The 22053-nt window shown below is 54.9% G+C and overlaps 1 protein-coding gene across 1 annotated transcript in view; it reads right to left on the bottom strand.

Annotated features, from left to right (window-relative positions):
* SH3PXD2A (SH3 and PX domains 2A) overlaps positions 1-22053 on the bottom strand; it is a 246976-nt gene that overhangs the window by 5916 nt on the left and 219007 nt on the right. Inside the window, 5 exon segments of the mRNA XM_037804143.1 lie at positions 2052-2101; positions 3340-3677; positions 7227-7344; positions 12439-12522; positions 16700-16813. Of these exon segments, the coding sequence (XP_037660071.1) occupies positions 2052-2101; positions 3340-3677; positions 7227-7344; positions 12439-12522; positions 16700-16813 (704 nt within the window).

Genomic DNA, 22053 nt, shown 5'->3' with positions numbered 1-22053 from the left:
TCTCTATGGGCAGGGAATGGCAGAACCCACTACAATGCCTGAATGTTATTTAGATGTTGGCAATCAGTTTCTTAGCATGGACATCTATAATTTGGCCCCAACACATGACTTTTTTTACAAACATTTACTGCTTGCCTACTGAGTGCCAGGCACTGTTCTAAGGCAGTGAACCAAATGGACAATGCACCCTGTGAAGCCGACGTTCTAGCTTCACCTACAGTTTCTCCTCTAGCCAAAATGGGCTTCGTGCCACCCCTTATTACTCCCTGGGCATCCTTCCTCATAAAAAAGGGTTCAAACAAAACAAAGCAAAACAGAAGTAGTGGTGGCGGTAGTGGGGGGCACATGCATTGGTGCAGAAAGCAGTTGTGGTGTAGCAGGAAGACCTCAAAAGGCCTCTGCCTTGGAGCTGGGCAGATACAGGCTTTAACTCCAGCTCAGCAATTCACAGCTCTGCTGTGTGGGCCCCCGGCCTCAGTTTCTTCAACTGTAAAATGGAACTAAGAAAATTCACTGAGATAACATATGTGACTCCAGGCCATAGGGAGAGCTCAATAAATGTAAGCTGAAGCTGAACACTTTCCCTGAAACACTCTTTTACTCTTCCAAACTTTCCTCATCCTTCAAGGTTCAACATGCCCTAATCCTGCCAGTTGAAACCGAGCTGCCTTCGATCAGAGTGAAGGAGTGGTGGGAGGAAGCTCATTTTGAGAGACCAGGTGTGAATCAGCCAACTTTCCATGCCCCAGAGCCTGGCCCTGCAGCCGTGCATGTGAGCAGACGTGGCCCAGGCCCCAGCTAAGCCTGTACCCCTGGCCAGGCGGGATTCAGCTGGGCCTAACTGGAAACAGCAGCTCTGCCTTAGCAGTCCCTGCACTTGGTGAGCATGGAAGGAATTATCCCATTCTTGCCAAAATCAAGTCTGCCTGAAAATAATTAGCTGGGGCTAAAAGAGATGGGAAGACAGGAGAACTCATGGTCCAGTTGTGTAAAACCCAAGGGGGAAAAAAGAGATGGAAACTCCCCTGGGACTCAGGGCCAGGAATCTCATCTCCAGGGGCCAGATCCCAGCATCTTCCAGGAGCTGCTGCTATCCTCCTCTCCTACACCCAGAGCAGATATTATCCAACACAGCAGGCTTGCTGCTAAGCCCCAGATTTGACTTCAGAATCTTTCTCAACACAGTGCACCAGGTAGTGCTACCAAACAGAGCCACACAGGAAACAGAAATTTGTATGCCAGCCCTCTATATAACTCATCTCACTTCATCCAGCCCTGTGAGATGATTGGGACTGTCCCCGCTAGCAAGAAGAAAATTGAGACCTGTAGAGGATAAGTGACTTGCTCAGGGTCTCACTGTTCCTAAGTGTCAGAAGCCAAATGGGAATCTAGGCCTGGCAGGCTTGACATCCCATTCTTTCCACTGCCCTCCACCACCCCTGATAACAGTTCCATGTTGCAGGCCTCTTGTCCTGCCAATTGCATCGCTGCTGCCCCAAGCCCTAGCCCTTGGGTGGACATTTGCCTGAGGGTCTGGATACCAGGAACCCTACCCCCCTCCACACACAGGAGCCAGGGATCCTAGGGGCATTAGACTCTACAATGAGCCAGTCTTTGCCATCCGCCCCCCTTGGAGGACACTCACTGGTCTGCCCTCTGCCCTCCCAGGCTCTAGCATCCAGCCATGTCCAACAGGCATTTCTGGGCACAGCCAAGCTAAGGGTCTCCAGGCTAGCATGGACAGCAGCTCATTTTCAGCCCCTAGCAATACCCTGGCCGGACACTCTTGTCGGCCAGTCTAAATGTTTATGTCTGCCAGTGCAGTGGCTGGGATGGATTTATTTAACATTGGAGTGCAGTGGGTTTCCAAATTATAAATCAGGCTTCCCTCCCTGCCCTCAGCCCCAAAGAGCTGGAGCCCCAGCAATGTCCTTGGAAACCTCTGCATCAAAAGGTCCAGCAGTGAAAGAGCCAATTCCAATTAAATGAGACTTCTACAGGGCATCCCCAGAAAAGTAACAAAAATGGGAAAAGAAATTCAGCATACATACCAGGCTGGATTCTCTGCGCGGTGGGGGCCTTGTCCTTAGATTTGGGGAGCCTGGAAGAAGAAACATGGCTTCTGAATTCCTGGGCAACAGAGCCTATACCTGCTGCCCTAGTTGCCACCAGCTCCGGATCCTTGGAAGCTCATACTTTCCTTCCCCATTTATGAAGGACCCCGAAGCTTGAAGTCACTATTGACATGAGAGTTGGGTGGCTTCATCTGGAAACCATGGACCTTTAGGGTTCTTTGGCTGTGCTTCAGTAGAGGATCCAGTAACCCTCTAAATAATTTTAAATAATTAAATTAAAAAATGTATGTCCATAGAAGCATTTTTCAAGGAAAGGATATATAGCTTTATCAGCTTTTCAAAGTTAGGAGCAGGGACCACACCTATTTTTTGCCTGCTACTAAATCCTAAGAAGCTAGCCCAGTGCCAGGCAAGCACAGGTGCCTGATAAAGATCTGCCTAGCGATTATCCCAAAGGCTTCAGGCATGAGAGCTAACTTAACCAAGATCAGAGCTAAACTAAAAAACAGCTTTCCTCTAGATTTTAAGAATGACTTTTTTTCTTTTTCTGGAAGGCACAAAGAGAAGCTGGTTTCCTTAAGAACAGTTTAACTCTCAATGATAGGCATTGTTGGGCCATAGAGAGATGGATAAAATTGAAGGGCGCCAGGTAGCTGGACTTCTCTGTACAAAGAGAAGCTGAAAATTTGCTTGTGGAGAGTGGGAGAAGCCTCTGCTCCCAACTCTTCTAGGTTCCCAATAACTGGCAGAAGATGAAAGGGAACTGGGTAAAGCCCAGAAAGCTGTTCTACAGGCTGCCACTCCATAAAGCAGCCTTACTTATAGGGTCTACACTTAACAGCCCAGGGAAATTTCTTTAAATCAACAATCAACATTGTTTTTTTAAATCAACACATCATCAATCTTGATCTATAAAGCCTAACTATAGAGGAAGGAGAATGATAGCAATGTTTCTTGCTCATCGAATACATGCATCTGCAAAGTGGCCATTCCTGGCTCTCCACTAGAGGGGACAGTGCCACCTGCCTACACACTCATGTAAATCACCTCCAGGGATGAGGTGGGAGGCATCAAGTCATCTGTAGGCCCTTGCCTTGTCCCCTTCTTGTGACTAGGGTCATACAAGCAGATAGAGTAAGGCTGGAGTCAGGTGCCAGTCTCTATCTGAGGGGTTCCTGCACACTGCTCTGGCTTTCCTTGCACCCTGGGCCCACTCTCTAATAGAGCTCTGTGGAGAGGACCCAGGGGTCAGCGAGGCTCTTACTGATCTGGGCCCTCTGCGGGGCAATCCTGGCCACGGCTGGAGAGCCCGGGGCCAGCTTGGAGACAGTCCGCTCGGGCACCCCCAGGGCACTGCCGTTGGAGGCATTGCAGAGGATGGGGAGGCTGATCTCTTTCTTGGTGACTGGGGCCTCGGGGCCCTCGCTTTCGGCCGGTGGAGTCTCCTTGTCCCCGGATGCCTTCTTGTTCAGCAGGTTGCTGATTTCCATGATGTTCCCAATGATCTCCACTGGGCCGGCCAGATTCTTCTTCCGTGCTGGCAGGTCATCCTTGGCCTTCTTCAGGTAGGATGCCGGCGCCCAGCCCTCTTTGCCCAGGTATCTGTGGGGAGGAGAGGTGCATGCCGCCATTTGAGCGCCGATGACTGACCACAAGCCCCACGCTCAGGCCCTAGTCTATTTGGCTTTGCCCAGCTGAGACTTCTCTACCATGTTCGGCAAGAGAACTGGCAATCCCATTACTCTGAGGGCCTTTTCCTTTGCCAGATCACCCTTGACGTGGGCTTTCATTCTCTGCAAATGTGGGCTCTTGCAATTAGAAGATTTCTCAAATGTGGGGTTGCCCAAACAGTAGACTTCACAGTGGCCTGACTACCTTACAATCAGCTAAGGGTCATTCTAGAGATAAGACACAAGAAGGTGTGATGTGGTGGATAATTATTCCTTACGGGAAAAGAAAGCATTATTAGAAAGGCAAAGAGGTGCCGCAGATGAGTCAGAAAACCTGAGCTCTCGTTCATGGTGTCTTGGACAAATCAGTATCTTGGAACTCCACTTTTTTCTCCTCTGAAAAATGCAGGGAGAGAGTAGAGCTAAAACTGCTATTAAGAAGGATAAACACATTGAGACCAACTAAGAAGGCGTCTATAAAGAAGAGTGACTGAGTGGGGAGGATATTAGTACTACTACAGGGAAGCCCACTCACAGACCCAAAGGAGAACACTGAAGGTAACATTTCAGTTTATTGGGCCAAGGATGGATTATTCAATAAGTGATTTGGGAACTACTGATTATTCAATCAGAAAAAAAATAACTGAGATCCTAGCCTCACACCATATAACAAAACAAAAAAAGTCAAATTCTTGAATATTTATGTAATCTTGGGGGTAGAGAAAGTCTTTCCAACTGGGGCTCCAACAGAGAAACCATAAATGAAAAGGCTAATGCATATGAATGGATAAAATTAGAACCTTTGGTATGGTAAAACAAAACAAAACAAAACCCAAAGCCCATAAACAAAAGTAAAAGGCAAATGACAGGGCTGGCTTAATTTTAGGCAATTTGATGACTTCTTAAAACAAGCTTTTCCCAATTTTCCCCATGGTGTTGAGTTTCCACCCGAAACCCACTGGGAACTCACTTCCTGGTCCAGCAGTTGCTGGCCAATGCCCCCACGTCTGGGCTGCACTGTCCCTGTTTGCTCCCTGGGACACATCTGGCTCTTTGGAACAGCTCCTCTATGCCAGATGTCTGTCCACCCCCTACCCCTGACTTTTTTCTTGGGTGCTCATTAGGTAGGAGACTAACTTAAGTTCCCATTGACATGTCTGAGCTTTGCTGGAGAGCTCAGGCAGGAGGTGGCTTCTTATGTTCACAACACAGGAATGTGCAGACAGGCTGTCCCAAGCCCACCTGTCTATCCCCTTTGGGGTCTGAAAGGCAGACATCAGTAAACAAACAAATGGAAGTCAGAGAGCTGGCTGGGCTTCCCAATGTAATGGGTGCGGAGAGAAGCACACAATTTCAGGGATGGATGGAAGTAACTGGTAAAAAGGCTTAATCTTACATATGAGCTGGGCAAGGCTCAGAAAAGCAAAGCAAGCAGCAGAGGATCACACAGCTAGCCTGGCCCAAAGCCCAGTGCTCTTGCTGCTTGGAAAAAAGATGAAGACAAACCATCTGGCCTTTGCAGATGTTTTTCTATGTGAACATGGTAGAGATATGGGGAGAGGGCTTTTGTAGGGGTGATGGTCAGGGCTGATCACGGCCTTGAGCATTCCCATTTCAAACCCCTTCGTGTTGCTTCGGTGTTACATGGATAAAATTAGATTCCAGGCTGAGAAACGCAAGAGAATCAGAAGTGGCTGTGTGTGTCTGGGTCCAACTCTGCTCACATCTGCTTTCCAGCTCTGGAACATGGAATGACTCCAGAGGGAAGCAAACTAGAAAAGGAGGGATGGGGAGGGAAGAGGAGGGAGAAGAAAGACAGGAAATGAGGATCAACACAGAGGCTGGAATGTTGGGAAATGGCATATTTAAGGGGGTGACGTGCATTCTTCTTAAGGTGGAAACTTTTCAGCAGAGTTTTCCCAGTTTAAGCTCCTGCTGGCTAAAGGGCTAGGCCTTGGGATCAAGAGGACTAGAATAACAGCTTAGGGTGACTTTGTTGGTCATTTTAGAAAACTAAAAAAATAAATTAAAAAAAAATAAAAAAAATAGAGCAGTCCTGTCAATAACTTCCAGGCAAGTGAACCAGGCTACCAGCCAGCCAGAATGTTTGCTGGTCTTTCTATTTTGAGTCCGTGGCTGTTGGATTTTGGGGTTGGCTGCAGCTCCCATTGCTCAGAGAACATGAGGCTCTAAGGGCAATGGCTTTAGGCAACACATGTCCAGGTACACAGCCCCCTCCCACCCAATTCCCAGCAGGGCAGAGTCAGAGGCAGCCTGCAACGCAGCCCTCCCGACTGGTAGGTGCTGGGGGGACCAGCTGAGCCCCTCACCTTCTTCCTGCCCCTTGGCACAGACCGATTTGTCACACCATCATGGCCTGCTGTGCTCTGAGCCGCTGTCTCACGAATGCCTGCATCACCTGGGTCATGAGGGTACCTCCCCACAATCCTGGCTCTTCCGTGGGAGACCCCTCGGAACATGCAGCCTGTCTACAGGGGCTTGGGGTTCCCAGGTGTGGGGGGCTGAGGTGGTGGTCCTCAGAGCCTACAGATACGGGACGGTCTCTTGTCAGCTGGGTTCCAGCCAGAGAAGCGAGAACTGGGCAGAGTCATCATGGCTGAGCTGGTTCCAATGGAACCAGCAACACTTCTGAAAACAAGTCCCCCCAGAGGGCAGCTGGCTGACCTTGGAGCCCCAGAGCAGAGGGGACAAGAGGGACAGGACCTGGTAGGGCAAGAGTGAGCAAAGGTCACAGGGTTTAGTTTGCTTCCAGGAGATTCAGGGAAGCCCCCCACTTTCCTGCCCGCACGCCTGCATGAACTTCTCAGCCGGGCAGTGTGAACAGGTCAGGGGTGGGGGTGGGGGGTGGGGGCGGGGAAAGAAGAGGCCTCAGAGGACCCGAATGAGCCCTGAGCTCAGGCTTCGCTTCTGCCCCAGCTCTCAGAGCAGGTGGGTCAGCCAGCGGCGCCCAGAACCAGCCTGCATCTGCCAGGGACTCTGATGCCAGAAGCCCACATCTGGGGCCCTGGGTGCTGAGCCGTGGGCAGCAGAGGCCGCCTGCTGGGACCTCAGTAAGGACGACGGATGCCAGAGCTCCAGGCAGCCCTTCTACACAGCATGCCAGGCAGCCCAGGCTGGACACAGAAAACCAAATCCAGATAGGCTGAATCCTTTTGGCAGATGCGTGGGAAGGGATTGCACCACAGCCTGCAAGCTGAGCCGGGGCTCCCGTGCCCTGCTGGCTGTGGCTCAGGCTCTACCTCTCGTGTTCCGGCAGAGACCCCGCAAGATGTGCACTCTCTGGTCAAGCTGTTGGAGCTGGAGCAGCCAAGCCCTGCACCGTGGGCGCAGTGCTGCTATTAGTAACTAACCCATCTGGCGGCCATGGTGACTCAGTGCCCTGCTCTGCTGCTCAGCACCTGGGGCCTAAGAAGGCTGGGATGGGAGAGAGGCACTTGGCTCTGCGCTGCTGGGCTCCTACCTGATGTACCACCAGCCCTCCAAATTCTTCCGGATCACCTCCACAGTGACACCCTTCTCAAAGTCAATCTCGTCCTTGCTTTGGCTGGTATAAGGCTGCACAGTGACGTACTTCTCCTCTGTGAGTGGTGGGAAGCAAGAAAGGCTGATTATTTCAGGTTGGGGAACCGGTCCATCTTCCTGTGCCCTGCCTCCTCTGGCCTGGCCTGGCCTGGCTTAGCTGCTTGCCAAGGTGCACTAGGTCAGCCTCGGGTGCACCCAGGGAATGGAAGGGGTGGGGGTGGGGGGGTAAGGGAAGCAGGTGTCACTGCTACTCCCAGTGTGTAGCAAGGAAGCTGGGAACCCCAGGTTGCCCAGCAGGGCCCTGGGCAGCCGGGCCTTGGCTCTCCCAGACTCCCAGCCTGCAAATGGCAGCCAGGCCACTGGAGGCTGGAGTTCACAGGGGCTCAGAAGCTTGCTGGCTGAGGGCAGGTCCTAGGAGGAACATGTCCTTCTTGGGGCCCGACTTGTGACGTCTTGAGTCCAGACCTTGGTGTCCCAAGTGCCATGGGGACCGGTGGCACAGTCCCCCCTTCCCGAATGTGTCATGCTTCCACGCCTGCCCCTCTACCCACCCTTAGAATCTTCCTCCCTCTGACCTTCAGGTGGCTCCCAGGCATCCCCTCAGCCAAGCCTTCCCTGACCAACCCAGCCCACTCCTGACCTGGAAATTTCCCCAAGAGGATTCCCTGGAACACAAGCTCTATGGGAAAGGCTACATGCGTGTTTTAAGAAAAGGGTCTGCTTCCACCCCACAGCCTCTGCAGAGGCCCTCCGGGAAGCTGCCTTCTCTGTTCTCACATGGGAGGGTGAGTCCTGTTTGGTGTCTTCCTAAGGCATTAAAGAGGCACCTGTGGAATCTCAGAAGCTTGGGGGGGACAGTCGTGGGGAGGCTGAGGCAACACAGCACCTTCCCTGGTTCCCTTCAACCTCCCTCCCGGCAGGAGGCCCTGGTGCCTCCCCCAGGGGTCCTTGCTCAGACTGCCAGGGAGGTGTCTCTTCCACATCTGCTGGGGGCAGCTATGTCTGTCCCCAGGAAGGCCGTGGCAGGCAGACCCAGGGCTGGGCACCCCCGGCTCTGCCTGGTTCTGCCCACGTCTGGCCAGCTGCAGACATCCTGCCTCCTGAGTGGAGGCCCTCCCTAGGCCAGGCTCAGGAAGGGGCCCACTTCCCACCCTCACCCTCTGGGAGAACAAAGCGCAGAGAGAGGAGAAGGACTGAAGATCTGGCCACGCCCTTTGGGACGGTCACCCTGAACCCCTGCTGCCCCCTCTGGCCTGGATGCTCCACTGAGGCTGAGACAGTGGCCAGCAGGTGCCTGGCACACAGTGGGTGTTCAAAGGGCCTGTTGATGGCACCAGGGAAGAAGAAGGCAGGGCTGAGCAGGGACAGTGAGTGGGAGGCTTTCTGTGGGCTCAAAGTAGCAGGCTGCTGATGCAGAACCCGCGTCTCCGTGACGCCTACCCCTCTGGGCTCCTGGCTGGGACAGTCACTCTCTGGACTTGGCTGGGTCCCAGTGGACAGCTGGTCTGAGCCTCTGACAGTGACGGGAGGGTCCGCTGTTCCTTCTCCCCTGGATTGCCAGGATCCTGCCTGTGGCCCTGTGCTGGCCCAGACAGCATGCCCTCTGGGGTGGAGGCAGTGCTGCCAGGCTGTGAGAACAGAGTTAGGGGGCCGCTGGTTGGACGTGAAAGGCTGCCACAAAGCAAAAGGGGGGTGATGGCCACTGGAGCCTACAAAACCCTTCAGTATGCCCTTGGCGACTTATGGCCTTTCTCAGCATCCACTTGGGAGGGCCCAGCTCCTGGAAGCTTTCAGATTCCAATCCAGCCACGCTGGGGATAGCAGCCAAGGACACCTGGGAACCACCCCCAGTCAGATTCTGTCTTGGGCCTTTGAGAAGCTTGGTGTTCTACTGGGCAGTCCTCCACTCTCCCGTTTGGATCCTAGTCCTGCTCCATTTTCCAGTAGAGCACGGTAAATCCTGGCCCAGGCCATGGGCAGATGGGTAGCTCCAGTCTCTGGGGATCCAGAGTTCTGAGGTTAGGGTGAGGCGAGGCCTGGGCTCCACATTTTGCTTTTGTTCAGCTGGGCTATTTTTAAAAGCCTGTGGTTCGAGCAGGAAGCCATCATTAAAGTTTTCCTGGGCAAGGTTGCGTTTGCAAAGAAAAATTACAGTCCTCCTCTTTAGAAGATCAGAGGAGCCTGCCCTGCCTCATGGCCAAGGCTGGGGCCCACAGCCATCTCATGTGGGCCTCGAGCTGCCAGGCCTGAGCAGCAGCCCCCTGCAGCCGCCGGTGTGTGTCTCAGGATGGGGTCCCAGGGGCCATGACCGTGCCCTCCTTTCCCTGACCGTCGCTGGGTCGGCAGAACAGAACCAAGGGTAGCAGTTTTGGCCAGTGAGTTGAGCTACCTCCTGCAAAAGGCCCTGTTTTCCCAGAAGCCCCTGAGGCCACCGTGAACACAGATGCCTGGAAGTCGGTGTGCTCCTAGTAAGAGCCCTGGGCTGGCTTGGGGGCTTGTCCTGCCCCAGTCACTGTGTAGGTTCCACATGATGAGAATTCTGAGCTCCTGGTCCCAGATGGGGTGAGGTGGTCAGACCAACTCTTCCCATTTATATTTGGGGCCTTGATTTTCTGCCAGGTTTGGCTCAGCTGGCAGAGGTGCAGATTACCTCCAGATGCACAGGGACCGCGTGGGTCTCCCAAGTTTCCCCAAGGGAGAGGCCCCATGCCACAAACCTCTTCTGGAGAAGCCACATAGGAGGATGTCCAGGTGGGTGGATGTGCTCTCAATGGGACTGAGCCACTCAGTTTTAGTTGGGGTCTCTGAAAGAGATGCCCCTTAGAAACAGAGTTGAAGGAAAAAGGGGCCAACTGAACCAGGGGGCTTTTGGGGTTCCTCAAGGCTTCCAGAAAGCAATGGGGCATGGTCTCTCCGAAGTGCTGTCAGGAGGGTGGCAACTCCGCCCTGGGAGGGCCTGCCAGGCCGCTGGCTGGCTGGGTGGGTGGCTCGGGGAGGTGGACAGGCCTGTTCTGGTTTTGGAGGCAGGGGCTGGAGAGCCCTGCAGTTTCCAAACCACAGAGCCTCCTCTTTCCAAACACTTTCCCCTCTGTCAGCAATCTCCTCCCTCCCTTCCTGGCCCCCACAGCTCTCCCGACCCCACTGCAAGAGGCCTTTTGATTCCAAAGTCCTGGTTGGCTGCATAGGGAGCAGAGGCCCTGGGGAGCACTGCTTTTCTCTTGCCCAGCTCTTCGATGACCCACTGCCTGCTGCCCCCTGCCCCCCACCACACCACTGTGTGCAGCGAAGCTTCTCCCAGCCAACTCACTTCACGTTCTTTTTGGCTGCCTGATTGAACTTAACCCATAGGGGTAAGGCTGGAAAATTAGGTTTTAGTCTCTTATTTGAAAAAGACAGACAGAGACTGAGATTGAGGGACAGGGAAGGTGTAGTTGTGGTTTTGTACTGTGTGACTGCAGACTTAGGCATTGAGCGAGTACCTGTGTCTACCTCTATCACTGTATGTTTGTGACTGTGGCTGCAGTTCCTGGGTATGTGTGGTTGCCAGGAGACTAGTGGGTGTTGGTGTAGAGGTGTATATGAGACACGACCATGAGCAGTTAGTTGTGTGTATGGTGTGTTTGTGACTGCGTAAACGACATGTGCATGGAACAGTCTTATGCGGTGGCACCAGTGGAGTTATACGTGTGTGGTTGTGTAGCTGTGCATGAGCTGGAGGCCACGTTGTACTGGCTGACACCTGTGGCCCTCAGGCTGCACACGGGTGCTGGTACTTGGTAGGATGCCCATGTGAGGATCTGAGGCTGTGCCTGTGCACCGTGGTGTGGTGGACACGGAGTTGTGTTTGGGGACTCAGTGTGTGATGGTGCTTGGAGCAGATGCTAAAAGGGGGTGGGGGGAGGCCAAACCTGCGTCCATGCTGTGGTTTTGTTTGCCTGCATCCTGCTCTGCTCCTACTGCCAAGGCTTAGAGCTGCACCCCAGCCCACCCCCTATGCTGTGCTGACCATCGACATTTTGGGTGGCCTTGGCTTTACATTTGGCCTGTTCTTGCTGTTTCCATGTTTGCCCCCCTGCCCTGGGCCAGCCCCCAGGCCTCCTGCTGCCCTGGGCTGGGGGCAGACACCAAAGTGTTCTCTCTCAGTGGCCCAGCATTCAGGAATGTGCTTTCCGGGAGGGAGTCCAGGAGTGCCATTCAGTTGAGGGTGCAAGCCATGGGCATTTCCGGCCTGCCAGAGGCCAATGCTTTTACGCATCCTCTCAGAGACCATGGGCAGCTCCTCAGTTGCGTCATCACGGCCCAGCACACTCAGTGTGCTTTCTGCAAGGCAGGAGAAACTGGCCACCCACTGGCCCAGAGGGTCTGGAGATGTTTAGGGCTTTGTTCAGCGGTCCACCCCTATTCTCCCTTACCTCCCAGGTTCCTGGATGTTGGAAAGGCCCTGGACCAAAAAGCTCTAAACAACAAATATCTCGGCTCCCTGGAGCGGCTGTGTGCCAGGCCACAGGCCTCCTGGAGTCCTCTTGCCCTGCCCCAGTGACGTCCCAACATCCAGTGCTGGGAGATGCCAGAGGCCCCTGGCTGGACGCGACACCTCGCTCAGAGCTTGTTGGAGCTCGCTCTGGTGCCAGGCTGCTCTGGCTTTTGCTCCCTTTCTGGTTTCTCTGGAGCTGGCTGAAGGAGGAGGGCTATGGGCTGGTCCTTCCCACTCTGTTCCCAGGGAACTTCGAGAACAGCTTGGCCAAGGAGCCCTGACTCAGAGGAGGGAGGCAATGAAGGGTGCGGGTGAGCGGAAGGGCCCACTCAGATTTCAACGAGCTCAGTTCCCTTAATCTGCAGTCTTCAGGGCAAATGTGGCCTTTTCTTAGAAGCCCAACGGCCCCCTCTTGTTCCCTTCCTTCTGCTTCAGGGAACCCATAACTGTTTCCTCAGTCTCATGACCCCTGCCCAGGAAGCTGGCAGAAGCCAGAGCCACCCAAGGTGTCACCCTGATTCCCCAGCAGCCCCCTGCCCCTCCCAGCTGCAGAAGGTGAGAGAGACGCCTGGCCCCCCAGGAGGCCCCAGGCCGAGGAGCAGGGCCTGGAAAGGAGGAGAGCAAGGGGTTAGCGAGTGAGAGCTGTGGGGTTAGGAGAAGCTGCCCCCGTGGTCACCTCGGCTGTGCTGCCTGTTGACCATCCCGCCCAGGGTCCACCGGCGATCCAGGCGCCGCAGGTGGGCCTTGCGTCTCTTGGACACTGGTGTGGGAGATGGTGATGGAACACGCAGCCGACAGGAACCGATGAGAGAACGGAGATGAGGATGAGATGGTGTGGGACAGGACGGGGTGGGGTGGGGTGGCATGGGTGGGAGGGAGGCAGGGAAGGCCCACTCTCCCAGGTCACCACTGCCCGCCCCGTGCTTGAGGGCTACATGCTGCTGGATGGGAGGGTTCAACAGGAGGCATGGTTGGGGGGCATGTGTGGAGAAACTCAACCAAAGGGAAATAAAGCTCGGGAGTTATGTCCCGAGCCTAGGAGGGGACTAATTATTTCAGACTCCAGCACCTTAAAGAGCAAAAGGTACTCTAGCTCCAGTCCAGTGCCGAAGAAGCCCCTCAGCTGCCACCCCCAGAGATGGAGACCTCGCTCCCCTATTGCGGGACAGTGCTGATTCATTCCCAGAAGGGCTGGGGTCCACCAGCACTTGGGCTATCAGACAGCATCTGACATCCACTCACTCACTCACCAAATAATGACTGAGAACTCGCCACCACGTGCTGGGCACCACGTGTGGAAGAGTAAACAATTCCAAGAGAGACTTGGGGTCCCCCACACTGTGGTCCTTATGGCTCTTACCATGCTGGGTTCTGTTTATGTCCGTGCTTTCTCAGTCACTGCCCCCTGGGCAGGAACCTTGTCTCTCATCTCTGCATCCCCAGGGCCTGGCACATGGCTGGGCCCTGAGAAAGGTTTGCTGAATGAAATGCACCACAGATGGATGCCACGGGCCCCGGGACTAATCCTTCTCTGCAAGTCATCCATTTGGATTTCTGACAACAACCTGCCTCCTTGGCTTCTCCATGCCCGAGACCTCTTCCACTCAGATCGCTCTCTCTCTGGGGTGGCCTCTACTCAGACCCTAGTTCCTGGCACCCCGTCTTCCTACAGGACTCCCACGTGCAACAGGCACCAGGCCAGGGCTGCAGGTTGCCAAGGGGCCCCACCTCCCAGCCTGCAGCAGGAGGGTGCAAGGTGGCCTGGGGCTGTGGGAAGGAGGCTGGCAGTCGGAGCAAAAGTGAAACTGTCCAGGTACACACCCCTGAGGCCTTCCAGAAGTATATGCTTTTCTAGAAGAAGGAGCATGGTCCCTCTGACCTGCTTCTTGTGAGAAGGAGGCCTGGACAAATGGTTAGGACAGGTGGATTCTAGCCCAGGCCCCACTGCCAGCTCACTGGGCATCCTGGGTGGGCCCTGAGCCACTGTTTCCTCATCTGTCATATGGAGTGACACCTCTGGCCCTGGCCTGAGGTCTAAGAACAGTCGGGGGCTGAATGGCTCTGAGGGACATAAATCAGGTCTGTCTGCTGGCTCTGTGGAGACAGGACCATCAGTCGATACACAAACCAGGGGCTGCCTTAACGATAACTGATGTTTACTGAGCTCTTACCACGTGCCTCCCATGGTTGGTGCTACCCCTTTTTTACAAATGGGAAAATAGGCCAAGGGGCATTAGCAACTTTTGAGGCCACAGATACAGGCGTCAGGGCGGTCTGGGAACCCAGGCGGCCTGGGTCCACTGCCCAGACTTTACCCAGGGACCCTACGCCCCACTTGGTCACTCTTCCCTCTCACCTCTGCTGGGGAGGGAAGGCCTGGCCAGAGGCGAGAGGGTCTGGGTGTGTGTGGGGATGCATCTGCCCCAGGAAGTGGAAGACGGTGGCTGTGACCTGGCTTGTGGTCCCTACAGGAGCCCACCAGCAGGAAGGTCAGCCAGCACTGGGGGCTGTGGGGCCCAGGAGCCCGGGGCAAAGACCCAGGTTCCAGACTTGGCTCTGCCACCAACGGGCCTGGGGGCTCTGCGGAGGTCACATGACCTCTCTGGGCCTCCATTTCGTCGCCTGCATGGGGTGATGGGGCTGACAGTTCACTAAAGCCCTTTGTGAATGTTGGGCGAGAGGGTCTCACAATCCATCCACCCTTCACAGCTCACACTTCTGAATTCTACACAGTACACACAGCTTCAGGAGAAACATGGGGATACTCCAGAGTGTCTGATAATAGAAATAAACCAAAAGGGCCAATCGTCTCTTCTTTTCTACGTAACGAAGCATGAGCTGTTGGGAAGCCTTGACAGGACAGAGGCTTCCAATTTCTGTCTACAGGCACGGAGGACTGAGGTTGGGAAGGCCCCAGAGCCAGGGAAGAGATTGGAGAGGACACCAAGATGGGCTCAGCTCTTGGGCACATGGCTGCAGGTGCAGAGGGACTGGCAGACACACAAAAGCTCCTGCAGCGCTGGGCAGAGATGCCTGAGATGACGGTGGAACCCACGGCTGCCAGCTACTGCCAGGAGCTTTGATGGGTCTGCCAGTCCCTCTGCACAGGTCCTACTGAAATTAGGCAGAAGGACCTATTTCAAGGAAGGTCACCCTGGGTGCAGATATAGAGGTAGATCCATACCCCTCATCCCCTCTGAATGCAGAGCCTTCTCTGGCTGCCTGGTTCTGAACTCCGCCAAGTTCTGGCCATTGCTCACTCAGTATATGGCACCTTGTCTCTGTCCCAACCAGGCTGGCATTTGCCCACGCCCCCTCAGGCTCTTTCCTGCCCCGGACTTCTGCCTTCTCAGTGTCCTGGTCCCCCACTATCTGCCCAATTTCTGCTCTGACCTCCCCAGTGTAGCCTTTCCACATCCAAACCCTCCCATGGCTGAGCCTTGAGCTGCCGGCATTGCTTACAGGCCAAGTGCTTCCTGGAGAGGGCAAGTGGCCCAGTGGCAAAGACCAAAGGAGGCAGCCTAGGTTCTAGCCTTATAGGAGCAAGCACATAACCGAACGTCTTTGCACCTCAGTTCATGCATCGGGACAAACGGGGACAGTGACGTGTCCTCCCAGGGAAGTGGCGAGGGCACTTAAAGCACTAAGCTGGGCACCTGGTGCTTTGTGAGACATCGGCACACTGTAGCGCTGGTTCTTTCTCACATATAGGAGACGTAGCCCGGGCACTGGCGACAGCCAGAGCAGACCCAGCTCAGGGGCTAAGACCCTCCCTTGCCGCAGCACCCAGGAACCAGAGATGAGGTGGGGTGCAGGCTCAGCCCTTTAAGCCCTTCCCAAACAGGTCTAGTCCCTGGAAACCTGTCCCTAGGTGGGAGCTCCTGGGGGGGCCAGAGCTCTGGACAAGGGGCTGAAATAAAGCATTTACATGGGAGGGAGTCTGGGGTCCAACCACCCGCCCAATAACTGACATTTAGGGGCAGGATGAATAAAGAGCTGGCGCTTTGCGAGCTGCTTTTTGTGGCCTGGGCAGTGGGGAGGGGCTGGGGAGGAAAGGCAGGCCTGGCAGTGGCCTGAGTCCCGGGTGGCAGGCCTGCACGCCTCTGGCTCTCAGTTGTGCCCATCTGGATTGTCCCCACCAACCGTCAGGGAAAGCGTTCCTGCTGCCAGCACATGGAAAGCTTGGAAGCCATCAGGACCAGGCAGCCGGGAATATCCGAGTCCACAGATGGGCTGCCAAGGGCAGTGCAGGCCTGGGGGATGGGGGCACAGGCCTTTAAAAAGCAGTGGGAAAGAGCCAGAGAAACCTCACTGAGCTAGAGCTAATCAGAGGCTGCTCTGCAAGCACCCGAGTCACCCCCCACCCCCCAGTTCCTAGACACTGAGAATGGACCAATGGAGGCAGCCCCACACCTGGACCCCAGGCCAGGCTAACAGATGCGCAGCCCAGAGGCCTCTGAGCACGTGACACACGCGCACGGCAGCAGTTGTGAGCACAGGGAACTCGTGGGACAGGGAAGGCAAAGGCAGCCCCAGGATTTCTGGTGGGGGGGAGGGAGCTTTGGGCCACCTAGCCCTAGGACTGTTCTCCAAAGTCTTTGTCCCAAAGTTGCTAAACTCTGAGATCCACGCCCCCAAGAAATGAACCCTCTATTTTTTGCCCCGGGTGGGGCCCATAGGGACAGGTCTGGGAGGGGAACGTGTGGGGAGGCCTCAGTGAAATGAGGTCCTCAGGGAAGGGGCTGGGACCAACTCTCCTTAGGGATTCTGACCGGCAGACGGTTTTAGGGAGAACGGGGCACAAGCTGCCTCTGGGCGGGTGGGAGTCACTCCTGGGCCTAGGAATGGGGTTGGCACCAATCCCTGGGGACCCTGGAGGCAGCCAGCCCCCAGCCCGCCTTGGGACTTCCCTCTCCCTGGAGCCTGCAGGCCCTTACCTTCCCCAGTCTTGGAGGTGTTGATGTCTGAGTCATCCCGGGTACCATTCTGGGCCTCCAGGTAGGTGGCAGGGACCCAGCCCTGCTCCTCAGAGGTGCTCACGAACCACCAGCCTGCAGAGGACACAGGAGAGCATGGCTGTGAGGGCCCCACCAGGGTGGCGGTGGTGGGGTGGGGGCGCAGGACAGAAGGAGCCGCACGGAGGGCAGGGCCTAGGGCTGGCACGCTGGGGTGCTGCCAGTGCTCGCCTTGCGGAGCCTGCATCTCAGGGCAGAGACCAGCACGCTCCCTGGGAGGGGGCTCACAGACCGCAATCTGCACTTAGTAGACAAAATTAAAAAGGAAATCGAAACTGTGACACGTCTAGCATGTGGAAATCTACCTTGCGGGAGAGGCCAAGAGTGCTCTCCCCAAACACAGAGACCATGTAGGGTCTTTCAAACCCATCGGGACCTTCGGTTGGGCCTGGAGTTCCGCTGCTTTCTCTGCTCTCCAAGGTACCTAGGCATAAATGCCTCACGGAGGCTTTCTGACGGGTCAGCTGCTCCCCTTTGCCACCACAGGTCAGCGGCACTGTCAGAGCAGTGCTGCTCACAGCTGCCCTTCAAGGGTGTGTGCTGACATTTCCACCAGTTAGTGGGCACTGCATCTTGAGGGGCTCTTGACAACCACAGCCCAACTGATAAAGGCTCATTCGCTTCATTTTCTCAATTTTCTCAATGCTTGATTTATTCAAACAAGCATTTGCCAAGCAAAGTACTCGGTGAAATACAAAGCTAGGGACTACACGCACCTGGGCTCCAGGGCTGGTCCTTCAGAGTAAAAACCCGATTTCTCAAACCACCACCACCACCCTGTGAGATAAGTACATGGAGTCATTGTCACCCTTGGTTCATGGATAAGAAAACCAAGAGGCGGCCTGGGGTTGGAAGGGTGGGGAGGGGGGCCAAGCATGGGCAGACAAGAGGCCCAGATCCCTCTATGCACAAAACCCTGTGTTTGTGGAGAACGGAAGGATGGGGTGCTGGAAACCAGCCTTGTCCACACCGTGATGCCACCAGGCAGTGTCTGCCCCTCGCTCCTCCTCTGGGTGCTCCGGGGATCCCAGGGAGGTCAGGATGGCCCGGTCACTCTGGGAGGGCTTCAGGGCAGAGGTTAGCCTTTTGAAGATGGCTCTGGACTGGCGCAAGGGAGAAGGGTGGGTCCTCCTGGAGCCTGAGGGGCACAGGAGCGCCCAGGTGACGACTTAGCACCAGGTCTTAGGACGCTGCTAACTGCGTCAGTCCCTTCCCAGAAAAAACTCTTCATGGATTCCTTCTCACCCATCTCATTCTGATACTTCTTTGCTTCCCAAAGTAATTTGGCCCAGGTTCTCATTTCTGCTCCTAACAGAGCTCTCCATTGCCAAGTCTGGAGGTTGCCTATTGAGAGCCTCGGGGGATTTTCCCTGGGCAGCACTTGAGGTCCGGTAAGTGCCTACAGCATCGAGGGGCTGTATTCTCTTGGCCTCTGGGGGAACACTCACAAACCCCAACAGTCTTGTCCAGGAAGCCCCAGTCCCATCCGTTCTTTCACAGCTCCTGGCAGGAGGTCACGGAACAGGGCTGCCCCATCCCCTAGGCTATCTGCCATGTGGCCTGCCTCCCGGCCACAGAAGAGGCCCATCTGGACAGTCACCTGATGGCTCCGCCACCTCCCAGATGCTGCCCAGATGGCTCAAGGGCAGGTCTGTGACCCAAGCAAGACCACCCAGAGGGCTTTTTCAGAAACTGCCATGGATGCTTGGGTGTCTGAAGCCTAAGTCATACTATACATAGACCAGAACGTGTAGAGGGTGTGCGGGAAGAGAGGGCCTGAGAATGAAGTTGATAAAGCAGCAGCAAAGTCAAGAGATGGGGAGGGTGGGAGCCCCTCAATTAACATCATCTGAGCCAAATGAAGCTAGACCAACCCTTTGGACTTCCTAGTTATGATGAGCCAACCAACTTCCTGTGCTGTTTAATTCTGCTGGAGTTGGGTTTCATTCACTTGAACGGAGATAGATAATCCTCACTAATGCCATCCCTAACCAGCAGTCATTAAAGATCATCATCGAAGGCCCCCCATCCTGATCCAGGTCTGGAGATCCAAACTCAAGTCAGCTGGGCAACTCCTCCCAAACCTCAGTGCGTGAGGACCAGCCCCTCTGAGCCGCTCCGGGCAAGTGGTCACTCCCCAAGTTCCCGCTCCAGGGCAGTCTCCAAGAACCCAAAGAGCAGCTGCCACATTTCCCATGAGGCCGCCCAGGAGTCACCGTGGAGACTCTAGAAGCTGAGGCCTGCACATGACTTCCCAGATCCAGGTTCCGATGCCAAGAGCAGTTTTGGTTCCCACATTTCTTCCAGAACCTCCCCACACGGACCACCCCAAGTTCATCCCCCAAACCCCAGCCAAGCCTGAGTGGGCCAAGAGATGCCCAGAAGGCCTGGCCTCAGGCAGGAGTCCTTCCTCCCAGGAGAGGGGGTTTCCCCAGGAAGGGCCTGGGCAGGGGCCAGAGATTATATTGTCATTGGACAAAATGGGGACATGCCTCGAGGAACAGCCCAGCTTGGAAACATGTGTCTTGTTGAGGATTTGCCAAGATCCCCTCACGCCCAGTCTCCTCGGCCTCTTTTCCTCCACCCAGGCGTGCCTCTGTCAGCTCGTCTGAAACAACTGATTTTCTCATTTGTCTCCGCTGGGAGAATATTCCCTCCCTCTCCTTGTGTGAGCCCATAGCTTCCCAGGAAAGCAAGCAACTTGGTGGTCTCCTGGAGGATGGGAATTCCTGTCTCTTAAGCCTTCTCTCTACCTCTGGCAGAGAATTTGGACTCCAAAGTCATCCTCAGCAGAGGTGAAGAAGCTAAGCCCACTTCATGTGCACCAGGAGGGCTGGGAGAGGAATGCCAGAGAGGATGTCCCAGCTGTGGGTGACAGCGACGAGGTCTTCTCCACCAGCTGCACCCATGTCCGTCTGTCTCCTCCCAGGTTTGCTGTGAACCTACTCTCTGAGCCTGCTGACCTCTTGCTCTTGCCCACGCCCCCTTTCCCCCAGCCATCTAGGGGGCCAGCCCCTTGCATGTACTTTTCTCCTAGGCTCCAAGAGCCTTATAATCCCAGGATTCTGGTCCTTCTTGCTGGAGGCATCATCTCCCCTTCCCCTTATTTCATCCACTGGGAGTTCAGGAACTTTCCTTGGACATGCTGTTCCCTCCCTTTCCCCAGGAGCAAGAGATCTGGGGTGGAGGGGTGTATCTGGACTTGTTGGCAGCGAGGTAGCTCCTGAGATAGGGCAGGCTTGGCCTCTCTCCCTAGCTCTGCCACAAAGGCCTTGGCACACAGGGAGGGGGCTGGGCAGAGACTTGCAATGGGCTGATGGAACGGCAGAGGTGCCCATCTGGGCAGGGCAGCACGATGCACTGCACCTCACACCACCTGGGAGCTCCATGGATGTGCCAGAATGGTCTCTGAGTCCTTCTCACCTCAAAATCCCCAGGGCACCAGGAGCTTCTGGGAAACCGAGACCCCATACTGGCTGACCGTGAGCATCTCCTTACCCCTATTTTCCTGGAACAATGCCCAGGACATGGGGCTGAGACCGCCTTTTGTGATCCTCATGACTGGGTGATCCTAGAACACTGGCCCTAGACACATGCAGAGTTGGGGCTGTGTAGCTTCAAATCTTAGGCCCCTGCGTCAAGCCCTGTTGTGCCAGAGACGGCAGCTGCAGAGAAGTTTGCCACTGGCTCACCTCCACTGAGCAAAGAAGGACAGACTCAAACACTGCCCTGGTGGGCATGGGTGAATGGGGTAGAGGTGGGGACAGCCTGCCTGCTTTGGCACCATGCAGACCTCCCGGAGCCCTGGCACGCCTCTCTGTCAGTCTTTGGGGCAGGCTCCCTGGGCTTGCTCCCACCCACGGCTGCTGACAGGCCTCTCCCAGATGTCAGCAGCTCAGACGTCAATTGCTGCAAGTGAGGCTCCTGACCAATGTCATGGCTGCTCCACTGAGGAGCAAGCAGACCTGAGCTCAAGGCGTGGGTGTGGCCCAGCTGGCCACGAGGGCTCAGGCACCAGCCACAGAGCCCGTGGGGCTCCCTGGCTCACCTCTAATGCACTAAGGGGTGTTGTCTTCTTTCCTACAGAGTCTGTGGGTGTGTGTCAGGCATAAGTGTGGACAAGAACATGGGAGTTGAGTTATGTACATGTTCACATCTTTGTAGGGGTGGGTGCATATGCGCATGGGACAAAATGTGTTTGTGCACGTATGGGTTATACATAATAACTCTTACAGCCAATCATCGAAAAGGGCACTCTGTGTTGGGCACTAAGCTTTACTTATATTTGTTTTCTTAATCTCAAGAATCCTGTGAAATAAGTGCTACTATCATCCCCACTTTACAGATGAGGAAGTTGAGGTACAGACAGACCATATAACCTGCTCAAGGACAGTTAGGAAGAGGCAAAGCTGGGTTTCAAATCCAGACAGTCCTGCTCCAGGACCCATATTCTTAACCACCATATAAAGTGGGTATGGTATGTGTCTGCTGTGGGCATGAGGATAACGGTGAATCCTTGAGAACGGACATCCCTGAATGTTGGTACTTTGTGTGTGTACCTGTCTATGAGTGGATTCATCCATATCACTAAGCATCTCATACACTGTGAGAGAAGGTGTCAGGCTCTGTATCTTGGAGTGTCCTCTGCAGTGTATGTGTGTGTAAGAATTAGAGGTCTTGAGTCAGGAGGTCTCAATTTCTGGTCCTGGCTTGCTACGTCCTAGCTGTGTGACCTTGGACAACTCACTAAACCTTTCTGAGCCTCGGTCTTCACCTATGATCTGGGGGTAATTAAGGGATCTACCTCCTGAGGCTGTTGAGGGGAATCAATGAGTTAATGGATGTCAGTTGCTTTACTTGGTGCCCAGCACAGTGCAGGGGCTCAAAAAACTTGAGCTATAATCAGCCTGGTGGTTTTGTTAATCACTAACAGTCAGTGCCCCAGGGATAGGTAGGCAGTGTCTGTGCTCCCCACAGCAGCAGGACAGCCTCATTTGTATATTTAGGAGGCACTTTCTACACCATGGTGAACTGAACTGGATATGTGTGGCATGTGCCCATGTGTTTATTCTCATCTGTGGAGTTTCAGGGTTACCTTCAGAAGAATGGTATCTTGCAACATGGCTCACTCCTTCCTGATACAATTTGTGATTGACAAGCATAGTGGGAAAAGGGGCTGGAGGGGAAAGGTCCCTGGGGACTTCCTGCTTGCCCAAAATGTCTCAGGGCCACCCTCAACCTAGCATCCATCCTTCGGCACACACAGTTGCCCAGGC

Source organism: Choloepus didactylus, chromosome 15, assembly GCF_015220235.1.
Source record: "Choloepus didactylus isolate mChoDid1 chromosome 15, mChoDid1.pri, whole genome shotgun sequence".
In the NCBI taxonomy this organism is placed as follows: domain Eukaryota; kingdom Metazoa; phylum Chordata; class Mammalia; order Pilosa; family Megalonychidae; genus Choloepus; species Choloepus didactylus.
This window is presented reverse-complemented; position numbering and strand designations above follow the sequence as displayed.